This window comes from Penicillium hispanicum (assembly GCF_028827665.1).
Source record: "Penicillium hispanicum strain IBT 35686 chromosome Unknown utg000004l_segment0_segment0, whole genome shotgun sequence".
Lineage (NCBI taxonomy): Eukaryota > Fungi > Ascomycota > Eurotiomycetes > Eurotiales > Aspergillaceae > Penicillium > Penicillium hispanicum.
In genome coordinates, this window is record NW_026623196.1 from 1,012,942 (window position 1) to 1,031,127 (window position 18,186).

An 18,186-nucleotide genomic window follows, 5' to 3' on the forward strand; every position below is an offset into this window, starting at 1 on the left:
TTGAACAAACCTTTCCTTTTCTAGAAATATTCCGTTGCCTTGCCTAGCTGGGGCCAGTGGGTACGTACCTACCTATGTAGGTATACATCGCTATATTTAGTCTATGTACTCATTTGACCACGCATAGGTCTCTCTCTACATATCTTCTGTTTGGCATCTGGTATTATCCTGCGTTAAGCTACAGGTATAGCCAGATCACAAATTTTAAGGGCTCTGATGAGCTGCAAAGGCCAAAGCAATCCATGGATGAGTCCACCCATGCTTCTATGAGTTGATTACTGTCCGCTTTGTTATGTATGTCACGTGGTGCCGCTGTTGTTTGTTTGGTGCGTCATCGTGCAACTCATCTTGTTTTCTCCTCTTGTTACCCTTCCCACAGACCAGCGTGTCTTTGCAAGCTCTCTGGAAAGAAAGCCCATCACGGTGTTGATGTCATCGCATCTTGCCTCGCTGGAGCAGCATCGCGTTCTCTGCCCCACTCCGCCTGTTGCCCTGGCTACGAATCCAACCAACCGACTCCGGTTTAATTGACAAACATCCTCGTTTTTTTCTCTCCCCTTCCAGCGTTTCCCAAAAAGGAACGATCGGTGGTCTTTTTCGGCGCAAGTTGAGAACCCAGCTAGACGCATCGGTCTGCCAGTCCCCATCCTTGCGTCTCCCTGCAGAATCTACGCGACCAACCCGGTCAGCGTATGCTGACAACCTTGAACACCACTCCCACGCAAACTCGTCGCGCCCTCGTCGCCGCGTTCATGATGGCGGACGAACTAGACTACCTTCAAGCGGATTTCGACCTGAACTCTCTCACTGTTCCTCGTCTGCGCTCTATCCTTGTCAATCACGATGTGCCGTACCCTGCCTCTGCGAAGAAGGCCCAGCTCATCCGCATCCTAGAAGATGAGGTGCTCCCACAAGCGAGGAAGCTCCTACGTGATCGGGAGCGGGTCAGAAGGACAAGTGAGGGTATTACCGACATGGGTAGTCGGGCGACCTCAGTCGCCGCTAGTGACAGGGATGATCGCGAATCCATGCCTCCGCCACCAACACCATCGACTGTGGCATCCGCAACAGGCACAAGACGCGGTGCGTCGCGGCGTAGCGCGCGCGCATCGACCGTGGACACCGACGAGGTCGTCGCTCCGGCTACGCCTGCCACCGCATCTAAGCGTCGGAGCACTGCACGGTCAGTGGGAAAGCACCCGCGCGCTTCGGACACGGAAACTGGTGACGATATGATCGCGACTCCCGTCGCCGCTGTTGGGGCCTCGCCGCGGAAGTCCACGGCTCGGAAGCTACGGCGCAGTGAGGTCCTGCCTTCGACTGAGACTGAGGAATACACACCATCTGTGAAGACAGAGCCTAGGGATGATAGTGTTTTCACGGATGACAACCCGTTTCAAAGCGGCAGTCCTTCCGAGATCATGCAGAGCAGGACATCTAGCCACGATGGAAAGCGCAAGAGTGGCTCGCGGTTGTCTACTGAAAGTCCAGTCTTGAAGAGTGGATTGCGCTCACGCAAATCGGCCACCCCTACTACTATCAAGCAGGAGGATGGTATCAGAGCTCCTGCTAGAGATTCGTTTGACTTTGCCTCCCGGCTAAAACCTCCCATGGAAGAACCTGAGTATGAAGAGGAAGAATCAGAAGATGCGGAGAGTGACTTGAGTGCCGGTGAGGAGTTTACACCGGAGGAACAGCTCGCGCTGGAAAGCGAACAATATGGACATGTCCCTCGGGTATCAAAACGCCCTCGGAAACAAGGGTCGATAAGCATCATTGCTTCTTGGCTAGTGATTCTCTCTGTCCTTGGTGGATTTGCTGCCTGGTGGCGGAAGGAAAAGATCGAGATCGGTTATTGTGGCCTTGGGAAGCCCACCTGGTCATTAGCTGAGACCAACGTGCCGGAATGGGCCAATGTTCTGGAGCCTCGATGTGAGCCATGCCCGCCACATGCATTCTGCTACCCTGATTTTGAGGCGCGCTGCGAGCACGACTTCATTCTCAAGTCCCATCCTCTCTCGATTGGTGGCCTGGTCCCACTGCCACCTACGTGTGAGCCTGACAGCGAGAAGGCGCGCCGCGTCAAGGCTGTTGCTGATAAGGCTGTTGAGGAACTGCGTGACCGCCGGGCCAAGTGGGAATGTGGCCAGCTCAAGGAAGATGGCAAGGATGCCGGAACCCCTGATATTACTGAGCCGGAGCTCAAGGAGGAAGTTGCAAAGAAACGTCGCAGGGGTCTCAGTGACAGTGAATTCGACGATCTCTGGAAGGGCGCCATCGGTGAGGTTGTCGACAAGGACGAAGTCGTGAGCAACACCAAACAGTAAGATACCCTTCCAGTTGGACATTTCTATGTCCCCTTTACTACGTTATCGTTCCGGGTTTCCACATCCCCGGCAGCATCTCTTTTCTAAGGATCTTGGTTCTGACATGGTGTACCGGAACTAACAGAGGCGCCATCGCTATCACAGACCTTCCGCCATCCTCGTCCTCACTTCAACATCAACAGCACGCCTCCCCTTCACATGCGCCGCCCGCCGATACGTTCGACTCGCTCTCCTCGCGTATCGACTCCCTCTTTCACTTCTAGTGCTGAGCATCGGGGTCATCGCTTATGCCCGTGCTCGCGTTCTCGCTCGCCGCTCTGATATCGCTCGCGTTCCCGAGTTGGTTGCCACGACTCTTGACCGTCTCGCCACGCAAGCTGCACTGTACGCCCGCGGTGGCGCTAGAGAGCCCTACATTCCCATCGGCCAGCTGCGTGATGATGTGCTTCGTTTCGAGCTGCGCGGCAAACGGCGCGAAGAACTCTGGCGCCGTGTCCGTCGCGTTGTCGAAGAGAATGCCAATGTCCGCGCGGCAGTTCGTGAAGGCCGCAGCGGCGACGTCGCCCGTGTCTGGGAGTGGATCGGCGGCATTGGAAGTGTCGGCAGCGGCAACCGCAGCGAGTTCGACGGCAGTGCCCGTCGCGAGAGCGGTCGCCTATCTCTCTCTTCTCCATCTGCTCATACCGACGCGGATCACATGTCTGCCGACATCAAGGATGAATCGGCTGCGAGTCCGACGAGGCAGTCTCGTCGCTGGGACGAGGGTCGTCCCATCTACTGATATCGGTCCCGCTTTTTTTTTTTTTTTTTTTGCGGAAGGAATTGGGCAGCCCTGCATGTCAGGATTCCCGGTTCCCATAGTCTCGCTTGGTTCCTTATGTAATACATGAGACATGGCCCTTCCTTTTCCCTATTGGTGCATTATGTCTTTCTTTCCTCTCTTCCCAAGTACATATTCTTCTGTCTTCCTGTCTATTTTAGTATCATTCGAATGTTCAATACCCCCTCGACACATGCATTTTTGTTCACTATAGTCCCTTGTGATAGATCTATGCAAGTATCAGTGCATGGCAAAGCTAGCTGCATATCAACTAGACAGGCCTGTCAATCGATCCCTTAGAGCCTTTCTCCCGTGCCAACGCACCCGACGATCATGGCTGACGATCGTCGTGGTGTCTGACATAGTCCTCGCGTCCTTAGGTACACATGCGCGTGCTTCTACACGACGTACGACCATCGTGGCCAACCTTGAAAAACTAACCGTGGGGCCTTAGTTAGAGCCTTGACAGCCTATGGCTGCCTTCAGGAGTATATTTCCGCGCACCAATGCACGAATACATCATTCTGTGCTTAGATCTCCCAGCAACGCATCCAGCAGCCAATAGAGGTGTCCGGAAATGCATCGCCGGTTTGTCTGGACCTACCGGGGCGGAAATCGGTGTAGAACTAGTTGATCTTTGCCTGGGTACGTGGTTCCGTGTGCATATGCAGCGATACCCAGGTTGGAAAGGCTGGTAAGATATTGCGGGGGCAGCGGAAAACGAAGAAATACCCGACTTTTCTTGGGCTCAACGTTAAAAGAATTCTTTCCTAGTCCACAGTAGTGGTATGGCGTCGGGTACCGCAAGTGTGGCGCGGGTGCTCGGATTACCGTCTACAATAAATGCTAGGATATGTTAAGCACATGTTGATGCAGGAATTGTCAGGGTTGCACATTAGCGGGTGTGGGGAGCTTTGTGTGGACACGGTTCGTGCTGGAAGGTACTACGGATTGGAATACCCAGGTGTTTAGAACGCATACTGTACTAAGAGCACCGCTCCTGTAGGCCTTCGGCTTTTTTCAAGGATACTGCATACAATTGTTGATATACATAGGTATATACGTGTAGGCCGGTATAAGCACACGATACCTAAAGCGAACATCTTAACGATGCCGAAGGGCTATTTGGTCCAATCACCGCTCGAGGAAATGTGGGAATAGAGAAACTATAGCTGCATCTCGCTTCTATCGGGCTAGTTGGACGGATGATTATCGATCACTCCCACGGTAGAGATCGTGAGAGGGTTCGACATCGAACCAATTAGCACATACATATACTAAGCTCAAAGAATCCCTGTAGAGTTTCTTCAGCCTTTTCTAGGATGCTGCATACCGCCGTCGATGTAAAGACGTGCAGTGCAGGATAGTGCAGACGCGCGATACTTGAAGCGAACATCTTAACGACACCTTAAGGCTATTCGGTCCAATCACGGCTCGATACAATGTGGACGGATGGTGAAACTGTGGCTGCATCCCGCTTATATCGGACCTACTGAGCAAATTATCGATGACTCCGGCATTCTCGAGGTCGAAAAGGGCGTCGAGTCGAGGTTTGGGGCGTTCGGGGCGCAGATATGTGATGAAGCGTGTTGCCGATCCGGCTGTCTACTTTGGCGCCTCGTGTCTCTCCTTCTAATGCAGCGGAAGTACTCCGTAGACCGCAATTCATTTGGCCGCTCCTTGCTTATCCTCTTCATGGCGACAACCTCTAACCTGTTCCGGGACCGGAGAGAAGTGGATACAGAGGGGTGCGTCGTGGTGGGGGAAATAGTGCCCCGCTCTCTCCCTGTCTCGCTTGGTCATAATTGTCTAAGTAGTGCTCAGGAGCGGTCTAGTGGGATCAAAGAAGGAACCTCGTCTCGACAGTGGCTGTGTGGTGCCTGTGAAGCTCGGGTGTCTGCAATTGAAACAGGATCAGCGGTGCATGCACGTCCGAGCGGTGACGACCAATGACTACCATGTCAGATATATTGACACAGTGATATGACAGCCCTCTACAAAGATCAAGAAACGCCCCCGAGCCCACCCGTGGCAGGATCGAAGGGGCGGCACTGGATCCTCATTGTGCTCTGGACGTTTCTCGAACGGCACAGCGGGGCCTCGCCCTCCAGCGTGGCTCAGGTGCGGGAGCTGGCTCCTTCTGCAGTGATCGTCTGCTACGAGGCACGCGCATTATTGTGACAGTTCCTCACCGGCGTTGGAATAATAGAGCCGATCCGAGCTAGCGCATCTTCGTGCCCCGGTAACTGGGCCGGGTTGCATTTGGCCCAAAAGAGCGAAAACCCGAGAATGATGGCTGGAGGCACTCTCTTCGCAGGACAGAAGCAAAATCACCACGGCAGGAAGTGATATCCCAGAGGATGAGGGGGGCATTGGCGCCTCCGGTAGGACCAGTCGTCTAGGTAGAAGCGGTCTTTCCGTTTAGGCTAAACGGGCGCCGAAGTGTCAGGCATGGCGCGGCCCAAGACGGCAAGCGAGTCAGGGACCAACTATATTGCACCCACTCCATCTATACAAATCCAAAACAGGCTTAAGCAGAAGTGGGGGAAGTGGACCGCGCGCAAGGGCTCATGAATGGTGCCGGTCAGCAATTCCGTCGATGTGTTTTCGATTCATGATCTTCCTGATGCTGATCAGGACGCCATCATCCAAGCGAGACTCGTTTTTGAGAATGCTTGGATTGGATCAGGTCATTTGAACACCGGATGGAAGGTAGTATCGCCTGAACACAGCACTCGATTGTTAGATGGACCAGCAGGTGAAGCCCGATTGGACTCGCCACTATACCCTGTGCCCTGCGTATACTCCTTATGTATGCTTGTCATGCTGTATAGTGGGTGTCGAGGGAGCAATCAGCTATTGGGAATTCGAAGCTTGTTGTCCTGGAGGGCCACGCCAGAAGGCAGGGGAGCCACGGGCGTCCAGGGTCGCGCACCTGCGTGGGCAACGCACAAATCTGGAATCAGTTGTGGCGCATCACGACCACGTCTCGGTCTGGAAGTACAATATCCCATTGCGCCAGTGGTGGCGAATCTCGCCAACGCGTCTTGGCTGCTGTGGGTGCGGGATGTGTCAGTTTTATTTGTCAACAACGGAGGAGTTGGATTCCAGCCAACCAGAGCCCGCGCGGTTGGCGACACGAGCCAACCACACCTCACCTCCCAATGCCGTCTTTTCGCTTGGCCTGTTTACTGCGTCCCACGCTCCCAAATGCCCCAAGTCCACCGCGGGCAGAATGCCACTCAGCCATTGACTGTTGCGACTCACAGCGATTCCTGTCTGCGGTGGAGGAAAGCCACAGTGGAGTCAACCTTTGCTTGGTGGGGATGGGCTGTCTGCAGCCTGACGTCGCGATAGTGGCGACGGAGGGGCCAAAGATGCCCAGCGCACTCGACGATGCCTTGCGCCTGGGGTCTACCTGTACAGTCCAACGCAGACGATCTTCTCCATGGAAGCGCTCTTGGATAGCGACCTGGTGGATTGGAATGCAGATCGCACGAGACGACCTCCATGCATCTGCGACAAGGTCGATCCTCCGTCGATACAGGCTATACAATCTACAGTCTATGCCACTCGCGGATCGTGGAGGGCGCAGCATCCTCCCAACGGGAAGACCGGCGCTTGCCCTGGGACGAACCCGTCAACAGCTCCCTGATGAGCCAATAATCTCCATGGAAAGTCCCAGTCGAGATGGTCCACACAGAATCGTGACGCTGAAATGACGGCCGCAGTCCTATCACTGCGTCCGGAAACAATCTCCGGGCCAACACTGTCTTCGCCAGCGGCCGTTACCCACATTATTGGCAGATGCGCAGCTCTCGTCGCGGCGTGTTTTGTTTGGTGGGTGGCATGGGAACATGGTCGGCATCACGACCTCTTTCAGGAGGGAAGTACCTGGTGGGATGGATGTGATTCAGGCGCCAGAACAGATGAAAATCGCATGAAAAGCAGCTCCACCCTCCACGCAGCAGCCAATCCGCATGGCGATCCCTCCTGATGAGCTGATGAGCTGGCAGAGGCTCTGGGGAAGGAATACCATAACAAGTCCAGCCCGTGCGGGTTTTCGTTGTCGGCAATCTGGTGTCTGCGACGCTCCGTGTGTGTAGATTCGCCTGGATCATTCCATTTCGTCGAGCGCTTCCCAGTCGGGGCGAGAGAACCGTGTGCACTCCTTTCCGCCGCCCACGACGTGCGATTGCGTGAGTGGATTGATCTTCGGGCAGTAATCGGTGCCCGTGTGCTTGAAATGAAGACGTCAATACAGACAGGCACACTTGATTGGGGCTATCGTCTCGAGCAGATCGCTGTTCCTGGCGGTAGTTGTCCGACAAAGGCTAAACGGGATCCGCTCTGGACTAGTAATTCGGATTTCCATTTGCTTCATGCTTTCGTTTCTCGTTTCTTACCTGCCACACTCGTACGAACTTCCTCTCGCTCCTGTGTGGCTCCTCGGCTGTTTCTGGTAGGTCCATGGAGGTGAGGAGGGTGAGGGAATGTCAGTGTTTGAGCGATCCACTTGCCAACTCCCGCCACCTACGCAGCTTCCATGTTTCTCTCCTTTCCCACACCCCCGTTTCCCCATCCTGCCTCACACGCGCCCCCCTCCCTCCACTTCGTTGCGCTGCGGCGCCTGGCGTGCATTCCCACATGAAGGAGGGGCGTCCTCGTGAACGAATCAACCGCGCCAGATTTCGTCGGACGGGTCCGTTGATATGATTCGTGAGAGAGATGGACTACCATGATTTTGAATGGTGACTGGTCTAATAGAGTCCTACCTAGCGCAGTCCTGACCTAATCTCTCCTTCACCTTCTCTCTCGCGCGCGCGCCATCTTTCCTATCTTCGTCCACCACCTGCTCCCCACGGCACTCCCGCGCGATGGGCGACGTAGGCCGGTCCTTCAGGCCCATTGCTCCTCGGACCATGCCTCCAGGTGGCGACTTTGGAGGTCACCAACCACCCGGCAGTGGTGGCGGAGGGCTTTCAGAGGATGGCAGGATGAAACGGGCCTCGACGGCCTGCAAAGAATGTCAGAAGCGTCGGACACGGGTACTTGATCCTCCAGCCTCTGCCTCCCCTTTGTCTTCCCTTATCGCTTTCCCTATTTGCCCTCTTCAGCCCCTCCCCCGCGGTGACACCTCCTCCATTCCATTCCCACCAAATCCAGAAATAAAATGCGGTATCTGACATGTCTTCTTCACGCCCAACTAGTGTAGTGGCGACCCTTGCACCGAATGTCAAGCCCATCAACGTAATTGTGTATTCGACGAACTCTCCGACAGGCGCCGCAAGGCGTCCGCGAAAAAGACCCAGGAGGAGCTGAACAGTTTGCGAGATTTTGTGGATCAGTTGCTCGCGGTGTTTCGGGGCAGCGACAACCGCGCCGTGCAACATCTCATCAACACGATCCGCGCCGGGGCATCGCAAGACGACATCCGCATCCTTCTCCTCCAGATGAATCGCCAACCCCCCAATACACATCTCCCAGGCGCATCCCACCCACATAGCGGCCTGGATCCGAACATGATGAACGAGCATATGAGCCATTTTTATGATCATCGCTAGTTGTCCCGTCCCGCGCCCTCGGGGAGGACGCACTCGTTGCATACCACTGGAGTGAATCGAATTTTTCTCGCATCTCTGTCTTTATCAGCATCTCGCACATGTCTTGACTGGGTGATGCTGTGCCGCCAGAGTTTATCCTGCAGTGTGGGTGTCATTAGCCGGTTGTTTTAATAGCCTTCTCTTTCTGATTGAGCTCACACCTTTTGTCCATCTATCTTTCTTGTTCTTCTGTATCCCTCTGGTGAATCCTTTCTGAATGAGCCCTGTGCAGGCCATCTGGGAAACTGCTGAACAGGCCCATCGCCCACTCAGACGGGGTTTCTCAACTGAATATGCACTACTTCGAGCCCTTCATGCTGAACTTCTTTCTGCATACCCTCCTCTTAGGCGCCTGTACATCTCTTTTTTTACCTTTCCTTTCTCTTTCTTCTCGGCTCAGCCCTAGTTCGTACGTCATTGGCACCCTATCCATTCTCTGCGGCGCACCCAATGGGTTCTTGCGCATTGATGAGAAGAGCATCTCCCAACATGCCCAACGTTGCAGCGGTTACAGGAGTATGTCTATGGCAGTTTTGGGTGTGCGGCTTGCGCCCTGGGGCCCCTCAAGCCCTAGCAGGGACGGACTGCGGTCTCCAGATAGGTTCGCGGTTTCCATTACTGCAACAGGAACTAAACATCAGCCCATGGCAAGTCACACGGCTATGAGCTCCATGGCTATTCGAACTGAGTGACAAGCTGTAGGACGATTCTTCGAGGTTCCGGGCGAGGGCACTTCCCCCCAACTATACACCGGGGTTTGAAGCATTGCGGTATTCAAATGATGCGGTGGTTTGATTTGGCGCTGGTATTCCAATTCACATTCATGGGCTGCGTGGTATAGCGCCTTAGTTCTGGAGAACAGGCTATGCAATCTGCCTCGCTCCGAGACCTTTTATGACATTGGGGCCTCGGCTGCGTTGTATATTTAATCCTCATAGATGGGAAGATAGGGGATTGAAGACTGGAATACTGAGCGTTGGGATCAATAAGAGCATGGTGAGACAAGGTTGGGCCAACGAATGTATCATGTATGGCTTATTGGAGTGGACTACGAATCCAGTAATCCCTTGGAAATTTCTCAGATTGCAAATCTTCCCTCCTCCCTCACACGGCTTTGCGCACGCCAACTCGCGCACACCGGTTTCATCTCCTGCAGAGATTCCGAGTCTCAAATCTACATCTACCCTCCTCTTGAAGCCTTTCCTTGTGATCGCTCTGTACGTCGGGTGTGACTGCACCGGGGAATGCAGTGGTACCTGACCTCGGTAACTAGCAGGCGCGCCATCACCTCGTTTCTGCAGTGCCGATCCTTCCGAACGAACTCGTTCTTCATGCAGTTCTTGATCAACGTATGACTCGCTTGCATGCCATGGGATCGCACGAACCCTCGAGTCCTTCCAGGTCCCGAGCTTCAAACACCCCAATCCCGGTATACGACAATGGAATCCGGGGTGGACAAAGTGACAGAAGTGGAGAGAGGGCCCCGCGCGCGATCGGAGACTCGCCGACGTGAGATCCCACTCCACTTTCTTCTCCCCGGATTCTTCTCCCACCGCCGTGATTCTTGCGCACTCTCACGCCTCAGTACTCTCTCACACCGCTACGGAAAACCAGCAAATGAAACACCCCATGTGCTGCCGAGAAGCTCTGGCCCAACGCCGATCGCGACATGGCCGCTACTAGTGCTGTCCGGACAGCCACGCAAGGGTTCCCCGGGCCTGGATTGTTCGGGGGCAACGAGGCTTCGGTTGACGCTGCGGATGTGCGTACTACCGGGCGCAAGAGGAAGCTGTCTGGCCCATCGTTGTTATCGAATAAGGACGCCGCCACCCGTCAGAAGATCACCCGGGCCTGTGACTCGTGCAAGATCAAAAAAACGAGGTGCACTGGCACACTGCCCTGCTCGCGCTGTACGCGCCTGTCGCTTCCGTGCGAATACAACGCTGCTTACTCCAGAGGCTTGCCACCAGTCCCTCTGCCTTCGCCGGCCTCGACCGGGGACCCTGCAGGGCGTCAATCTTTCGACGCCGGTCGTGTGTCGAACGGCTCGCACTCTCACGACAGTACGACTCACCTGGCTGCGCGAGAAACAGCCAGTAAGCAGCAGAGACATGTCAAACAGCGCCATGCTGTGTCGCTGCGGAATTCGCCCGAGCCAGGCTCGACGGACTTCGAGGGTAACTACTTAGGCCCGGCCTCTGGAGTGTCCTTCATCAATCGTGTCTGGAGTCGGTTGCATCAAGATGGGAAGACGTATATTCCGAATGATCTGCGAAATGAGTCATCGATGAATACGGCCGTGTTCATGTTTGGTGATAAGCCGTATTCTCAACCAGAAGAGCCGGACTTCGATCTGCCGACCTTGGATGTGGCACTGGACTTGGTGGCCATATACTTCGACTTTTCTATGGTGACCTATCGTTTTCTGCATCGAGGCAATGTGGAATACTGGGTCAGGCAGATTTATGAGAGCAACATCTCAGAATCAAATCTCCCGGTAGGCAACATGGTTGCCAGGACAGCAATTGTCCTCATGATATTTGCCGTGAGTACACTGTACAAAGAGTTTCAACCAGAGGGTTTGCTGGATGGACACAGCCAAAGGTGAGTCTTTCTCGCAGGATTCAAGAACGAAATACTGAAGGATTGGTAGCGAGCGTTGGTATGCGGCCTCCAAGTATATGTCCTCACTGGAATCAGGCCCACCACGACTCGAGACAATCCAGGCTCGGCTCATTCAGTGTCTTTATTTGTTATCATCATCACGCGCCAATGAATGCTGGTATTCATTTGGGACAGCCTTGCAGGTCGTAACGGCCCTCGGTCTGCACCGAAAATGGCCTGCTAAGTTGTCCAGGAATGGATGCTCGTATCTCGAATTGGAGTTGCGGAAGCGCATCTTTTGGAGTGTATACACTCTAGACAAATACCTCAGCATCATGTTTGGCCGTCCGCGACTACTTCATGACGAAGACATCGACCAGGAATTTCCAGATGAAATGAATGACGAAGATCTACTAGAGGAAAATCCGGCACGGCGGACAGGAGCTGCAGACAGCATGATGATTGCATCCGTCTTGCACTACCGGTTAGCTTCGTTACTTATCTCCATATTCGCGTCTGACGTGCTAATCCTCTCCAAGTCTTGGCCGAATTATGGGCGAGATTTCGCGACGCCTTTACAGCATCAACCCACTCTCACACAACTCGCCGCTCGAAACCGCCGTCCGCCTCACTTCAGAACTAGAAAAGTGGAAAGAAAGCGTTCCACCGCTGTTCAACAGCGTTCGACCCTCAAGTCTCATTCCACCACTTTGTCGACAGAGCCAGGTCCTTCAACTAGCCTATTCCCATGCCATGATTCATGTTACACGCTCGTTCCTCCTCGACGACTTCACCGATCTAAGTCGCCGACCAAAAGATCCACACCCAATAGTCAGCGCGCACGTGCAAAAATGCATCGAAGCAGCTGAAGATATCATGACTCTCGTAACCAGCCTGGCGCAGCAAAGAGTGTTCACCCAGTCATTCTGGTTCACACACTATGTCTGCTTCTGCGCCATCCTGGTGGTCTACATCCATGTCATCCAGCAGCACCGCCAGTCCATGGCCCCAAGCCCATCAGCCGGGAGTCCTGCTGACAGCGACAAAATACATTCTCTCTTCGCTCTGGCAGAGACTTGCCAACAGCATCTTGCCGAGGCAACTCGCAAGAACTGTCCCAGTCGGCGATACAGTATTATCCTCGAAGAACTTCGCCAGGAAGTGCACCGGCAGATTGGCTCCGACGGTCAATCAGTTCTGAGTCTGACGCCTACTGCCCGAGGGTACGATAGAACACTGCTGCAGGGCGAATCCGCTTCGAACAGGGCAGACCGTACAGTGCCGTTGGATAGCCAGGGCTTTGATTTCATGTCTATGCCGGGCATTTTACAACCGGCTGGTTTGGAGGGGTCGATTCATCCTGTCGAGGATGCGGGGCTTCTCGAGAACCTCGAGGGCTCTATCTGGTGGGCTCAACTTGATTCATGGGTATGTAAATCTGCCCTGGCTTGTATTTGATGGTTGACTCATGGTTTTCTAGGCACTGTCTAATTTCCCTACCGATCTATCCGCTTTCAATTTCTAACGAACATTCTCATGGGTTGTTTCAAATCACGATTTGCTAGAACAATGATATTTAATCAAATGCTGGGGTGTTATAGATAATAGCAACTCTCGGACTATCTACTATATCTTGTTGCATCCTTTCAAAATATCGCAAATGCCTACGAGCTAGCCATCACCAATAAATGGTCTCGTCTCTTCCAAAAAGTACTTGACCTTTGTCTGAATTTGCAACTCGTACAAGTGAGTCCATAATCGTTTCAACTCGTCTAAGGGCGTTCTTTTTGTTGGATACTTGCCATTGGCATAGATCAGAGATACAAACTTGTACTGTTTACCTTTGACTGAATGCCTCTCATTCATAGGAGTCTCAATAAACTACATCGTTTTCATTTAAATAGGACAGCACGCCACTCAATACCTGGGTGCGAATCTAAATCGATGCAGCCGACCATGAGCAAAGATTATTGACACGCTTTTCGCAGACCAAGTCGCCACATCTGTAAGGCCTAGCGGGGCCAAAAAGCAAAAAGATGGACTCGCGGGGAATCGAACCCCGGACCACCCCCATGCTAAGGGGGTATTATACCACTAAACCACAAGCCCAGTTCATGGGAACAGGGTCAGAAGATTGACATCATGAGGTATTCTGTTTCTTCGACATTCACCTTGGATCTTAATAAGATTTAGTTTTCATATGGTATCCCGGTTCAAGGAAAGTATATCATCCATAGATATTATATGAGAGGCCATTTAGGCTGTTGAGGCACTTCATCTCTAGTAAGTGTTGACCACAATAGGTATGGGCTACCTAAGTAAATGCAGGAGGTTGAGAATATATATACCCCAAGCGTTAGGCCCAGCGACGCTGGAGAGCCGTTCAAATGCTTGAAAGGTAAGGTGTGCGATTGGGACAACGAAGGGGTAAATATGAGCCAAGTAAAACCGCGGAATGAACGAGAATAGTGATTTCGCTAAGCTGTCTGTCAAGCTGCCCACCGCAACGGGATTGACAGGTATTGAGCCCTGTCAAGATATCACTTCATAATCTAGATGCCCAAGAACGATTGTATAGGATGAAACACGGGCCTACGTATTGAAATAGAAACTGGGTTCAGGATAGACCTCGGTCTGGAAAGGATGGTTTCCTAATTGGTGCACCGAAGTGCCAGGGTATATCATCATTCATTATTGCGTCGCGTCCGCCATGTATATTAGGCGTTTTGGTTAATGACTACTCAAAGCCCACAGGTGGTAGCCCCGTAGCTGATAAGGCAGTCTGTACCCTTTCTTGCATCATTTGAATGGCCTCCATCCAAGTGATCACATCCTGTTCAGCGCTAGGACTTGTGTTTTGACCGGAGTTCTTATTGACAAGCCACGTCAACCAACGCACCACAGACGTAGCTTTGTCGACATCCTTCTCCTCCGCAATTACCCGGCGGAGATATGTGCACATTGATTCAACATCATCTTTGTACGGACCATCGGACATGAAAGCGGAGTGCCAGGCGCTGATAGACTCTCGAAGATCGTCTAAATTTGATACATGCTGGGATGTGAAGACAGGACCGCCTGAGAGAGAGGGAGATGCTTGGTGTTTGGGCGGAGCAAAGGTGGAAGGTGGAGTGTCCGACCGTGGTTCCGATGGAGGCTGAAATGCTTGTTCGGGCTCAACCTTGGCAGGGAGTGGTTGTTTGGATGGTATGTCTTCGTTTTGAGGAGTTGTCGCAGACTGTGAAACAAAGCCCAACTGCATTAAAGTCCTATTGCTGCCTGCTGTCTTTGGAAGCCGGTTGGGTTTTTTCCTGGGTGGAGATGCTGGCCGTTTCTGCGCACTCGATTTAGTGGGCGTGGGATGCGATATAGATGTCGATGGGGTCGGATGCGGAACTGGGGAGGTGGACGATGTCGGACTTTGATTATAATAGCCCAAGACCTCATTGCGGATATCCTCAGGTAGGGCAGCCAGTGTTTCAGGGTCCAATTGGGCTTTGAATGGAAGCCCTGTACCAGCGGAGCGAGGCGGCGAGGGATCTTGCTTGTGGCGTGGAGGTGGACATGGAGACCTAGACCGTGAATCCTCTCGAGGCTTTCCCTGTGCCTTGAGTTTTGATCTAATGTCTCCCTGTGTCTCGGAGAGAGCCTTGGGTTCTGGCTGTGCGGGTAAGATAAATTGTGACCCGGATAGATTCAGAGGTTTGTGGGCACTGTTACTGAGGACTGGATCAACCTGAATCCGAGTTGAATCCTCTTTACGAGGACTTTCCAGTTCGTCGTCGTCTTCCGCGCACATGACGGGGTATTTTCTGGATGGTGTTTTTGTGACCTGTTGCTGGCTGCTCTCATGGCTCGCTGGTGGCCTGGATTTGGTCTCCATTTCGATAGCGGAGCTCAAAAGTTGAACGTCACCGGAGGGAGGTTGTTTAGCAGGCTGTTGGGAAGCTGGGGTGGTAGGCTTTTGCCTTGAATCTTGACGCGTGGCCATCGTGCCCGTGGCGGTCAGCTGCGAGTTGTACCAGCTTGTGCTTGACTGGTCTCGATAGCTCGACTTAGGGCTATTGGTCTGACTAGTGATACCGCCAGATCCAAATTTCAGAACCTTCTGAGATTGCCCTTCATCCACAACACGGAAGTCATTCCATGGCAACAGGCGCCCCGCTTTAATGCTCTCCGTAACCCACGTGGGCTTCACAATGCGGTAACGTCGGAACTCTTCGCGCTTCTTTGGGGTCAAGGAGCTCGCAATGATATGCGTTGCAGACGTTTTCCCATCCAAATATTGCAGAAAGCCACCACCATGACTGACAATAAGACGGTGAAGATCTTGGAGAGAGGGCTGCGTGTAGCCATTGACATGAGCAACGATCCCGCGAAATAATGGTGGACAGTCGCCAGATGTGGCTCTGATTTCGGCATCCAAGTTTTGTAACTTCATTTTTTTACGTCGCATATAGTCTCCAAATCCGCCGAAGTTGGAGGCCTCATACTCCTCACCCGTCTCATCGTGAAAGTCGTCTATATCGCGTGTGATTGGTGAGGACAGAGGGAATGCATAGACCGGGTATAGTGGAACACTTACGGGTTTCGATGCGTTTGCGTATGGTATTGGAATTGGCCTCGAGACGAGAGCCCATGCTGGGCCAGTAGAAGCACCATGGACACCTGCGAAGTTCACAGGCTTCGATGCACCAGTTGCAAAGAGTCTCGAGGCGCGGCGACATCACGCGTCACCGGCAGAAACCATGCGGCGACGGGCGGTGGACACGGCGGTCAACGATGGCAAATTAGGACCGAGCGGTGTAAGCCACTAAAGAACTGCGATTGGCTGAATAATCTGCAGGCAAAAAAGAAAGAAAAAAAAAAAGAGCTCCGGCCGATCTCTGTTGCTGCTGGATTCGGGTCGCATCTTTTCTTCCTCCACCCACGCCCGTTTCGTCCCGGTGGTTCATTTTCACTCTCTCTTCTCTCCCTTCTTTATTTCGTCTTGAGTGTTCCATTCGCGTTTCTATTTTCTTACAAATTGCCGAAAATGTCTGCCGTCCAGCCTGTCGCAGTCTATGCCCTCCGGGTGCCTCCCGGAGCTATGGTTCCCGCCGTGCCCAATGCCGCCGCATCGGTCAGTATTACACTCTACGATACACTATATAGGCGCAGAAGACTGACTATGAGCCTAGTTTCGCGTCAGTATGGCTGCCATTGACCCTGACGAGGCTCCCGAATTCGAGGATGATAACGACTCGAGCAAGCCTTCGCGCGCCACTTTGAAGATCATTCGTCCTCCTCCCGGTCTGGACTTGGATGAGTCTGACGACGAGGACTACAGTGATGAGGAAGACGATGAGCTGGACTCCGACGACGAGGAAGTCAACGGTGGCCCCAGTGATAAGGAGAAGGCCCGCAAGCTGAAGCAGGCGGCCGCCCAGAAGGAGCTGGAGGAGGCCATGGATGAGGATGATGACGAGGACGACGAAGATGATGGTGGCTTTGACCTCAAGGCTGCGATTTCCAAGCTTATCAAGGGCAAGGGCCCTGCCACTGATGACGAAGACGAGGATGATGACGAGTCTGATGAGGGCCTGGACCTTGATGAGAACGTTATCTGTACTCTGAAACCCGAGCAGGTAAGTGCAAGATCTATCCCCACATCCAAAATGATGATCTAACCATTTCACAGAACTGCCAGCAGCCTCTGGACATTACCGTTTGCGAGGGCGAGCGCGTCTTCTTCAAGGTCTCTGGTAACCACACTGTCTACCTCACCGGTAACTATGTTATCGGCCTTGATGATGGTAACCCTCCTTTTGGCGAAGACGAGGAGGATGATGAGGATGAGGATGACTACGATCTGTCCCCCGATGAGGATGAGCTTGACATGGAGGAGCTCATGGCCATGGAAGACGACGAGAGTGACGACCTTGACGGTATGGAGGACCCCCGTGTCACCGAGGTTGACAGTGAGGAGGAGGAAGCCCCCAAGCTCGTCGAGGCCAAGGGAAAGGGCAAGAACAAGCGTGCTGCTGAGACCGAGGAGGAGGGTCTGGATGACATGATGGCTAAAGGTGCTAAGGGCAAGGCCGCTAAGGAGGAGCCCGCCCTTACCAAGGCTCAGCAGAAGAAGCTCAAGAAGAACAACGGCGATGCCGCCGCTGTCGAGCCCAAGAAGGAGGCTAAGACCGACAAGAAGGTCCAGTTCGCCAAGAATCTTGAGCAGGGCCCTACTCCCAATGGCGACAAGCCCGCCGGCACTCTCGGCGTGAAGGAGGTCAAGGGCGTCAAGATTGACGACAAGAAGCTCGGCAAGGGTGCTACCGCCAAGAGTGGCAACACTGTTGCCATGCGCTACATCGGCAAGCTCGAGGACGGCAAGGTCTTCGACTCCAACAAGAAGGGCAAGCCATTCTCCTTCAAGCTGGGCAAGGGTGAGGTCATCAAGGGCTGGGACATCGGTGTTGCTGGCATGGCTCCCGGTGGTGAACGCCGCATCACAATTCCTCCCCATCTCGCTTACGGCAAGAAGGCGCTTCCCGGAATTCCCGGAAACTCCAAGCTGATCTTCGACGTCAAGTTGCTCGAGATCAAGTAAGCGCTTAGTTCAGTCTCTTTATTGTCCCCCTACCATTGTTCGCAAGGGTGTTTTGATGGCTCTCCCGGTTTGATTGCATGATTCTCCCGTGATATCCTGCTTGTTTCTTTCTTTTTGTTGCCTCCGATGATCCGGCAGGGACGAGGCTATCACGAGGAATTTGTACCCTCTGCATGGAAAAGTGCCCGATTTTGATTTCCAATCTGTACCTGTTCATTTATACGAATTCACTCTGATTCCTGA

At 53.3% G+C, this 18,186-nt stretch overlaps 5 protein-coding genes across 5 annotated transcripts; 4 read left to right on the forward strand and 1 right to left on the reverse strand.

The window, feature by feature from the left end:
- Positions 1–755: 755 nt before the first annotated feature.
- Positions 756–3,108, forward strand: N7459_004128 (putative sister chromatid separation protein (Src1); the record flags this gene model as incomplete). Its single annotated transcript, XM_056943312.1, has 2 exons — positions 756–2,323; positions 2,472–3,108. The coding sequence occupies 2 exons, from the start codon at positions 756–758 to the stop codon at positions 3,106–3,108; spliced, it is 2,205 nt and encodes a 734-aa protein (XP_056800195.1).
- A 4,961-nt stretch (positions 3,109–8,069) lies between these two features.
- N7459_004129 (Zn(II)2Cys6 transcription factor domain-containing protein) lies at positions 8,070–8,711 on the forward strand (the record flags this gene model as incomplete). The annotated part of the gene is made up of 2 exons (XM_056943313.1): positions 8,070–8,195; positions 8,358–8,711. The coding sequence occupies 2 exons, from the start codon at positions 8,070–8,072 to the stop codon at positions 8,709–8,711; spliced, it is 480 nt and encodes a 159-aa protein (XP_056800196.1).
- A 1,708-nt stretch (positions 8,712–10,419) lies between these two features.
- Positions 10,420–12,879, forward strand: N7459_004130 (Zn(II)2Cys6 transcription factor; the record flags this gene model as incomplete). Its single annotated transcript, XM_056943314.1, has 4 exons — positions 10,420–11,354; positions 11,404–11,838; positions 11,894–12,782; positions 12,835–12,879. 4 exons carry the CDS (start codon positions 10,420–10,422, stop codon positions 12,877–12,879), a joined length of 2,304 nt encoding a protein of 767 aa, XP_056800197.1.
- A 1,212-nt stretch (positions 12,880–14,091) lies between these two features.
- N7459_004131 (putative DNA damage repair protein Mus42) lies at positions 14,092–15,795 on the reverse strand (the record flags this gene model as incomplete). The annotated part of the gene is made up of 1 exon (XM_056943315.1): positions 14,092–15,795. One exon carries the CDS (start codon positions 15,793–15,795, stop codon positions 14,092–14,094), a length of 1,704 nt encoding a protein of 567 aa, XP_056800198.1.
- A 594-nt stretch (positions 15,796–16,389) lies between these two features.
- Positions 16,390–17,943, forward strand: N7459_004132 (FKBP-type peptidyl-prolyl cis-trans isomerase; the record flags this gene model as incomplete). The annotated part of the gene is made up of 3 exons (XM_056943316.1): positions 16,390–16,476; positions 16,535–16,981; positions 17,035–17,943. 3 exons carry the CDS (start codon positions 16,390–16,392, stop codon positions 17,941–17,943), a joined length of 1,443 nt encoding a protein of 480 aa, XP_056800199.1.
- Positions 17,944–18,186: the final 243 nt, after the last annotated feature.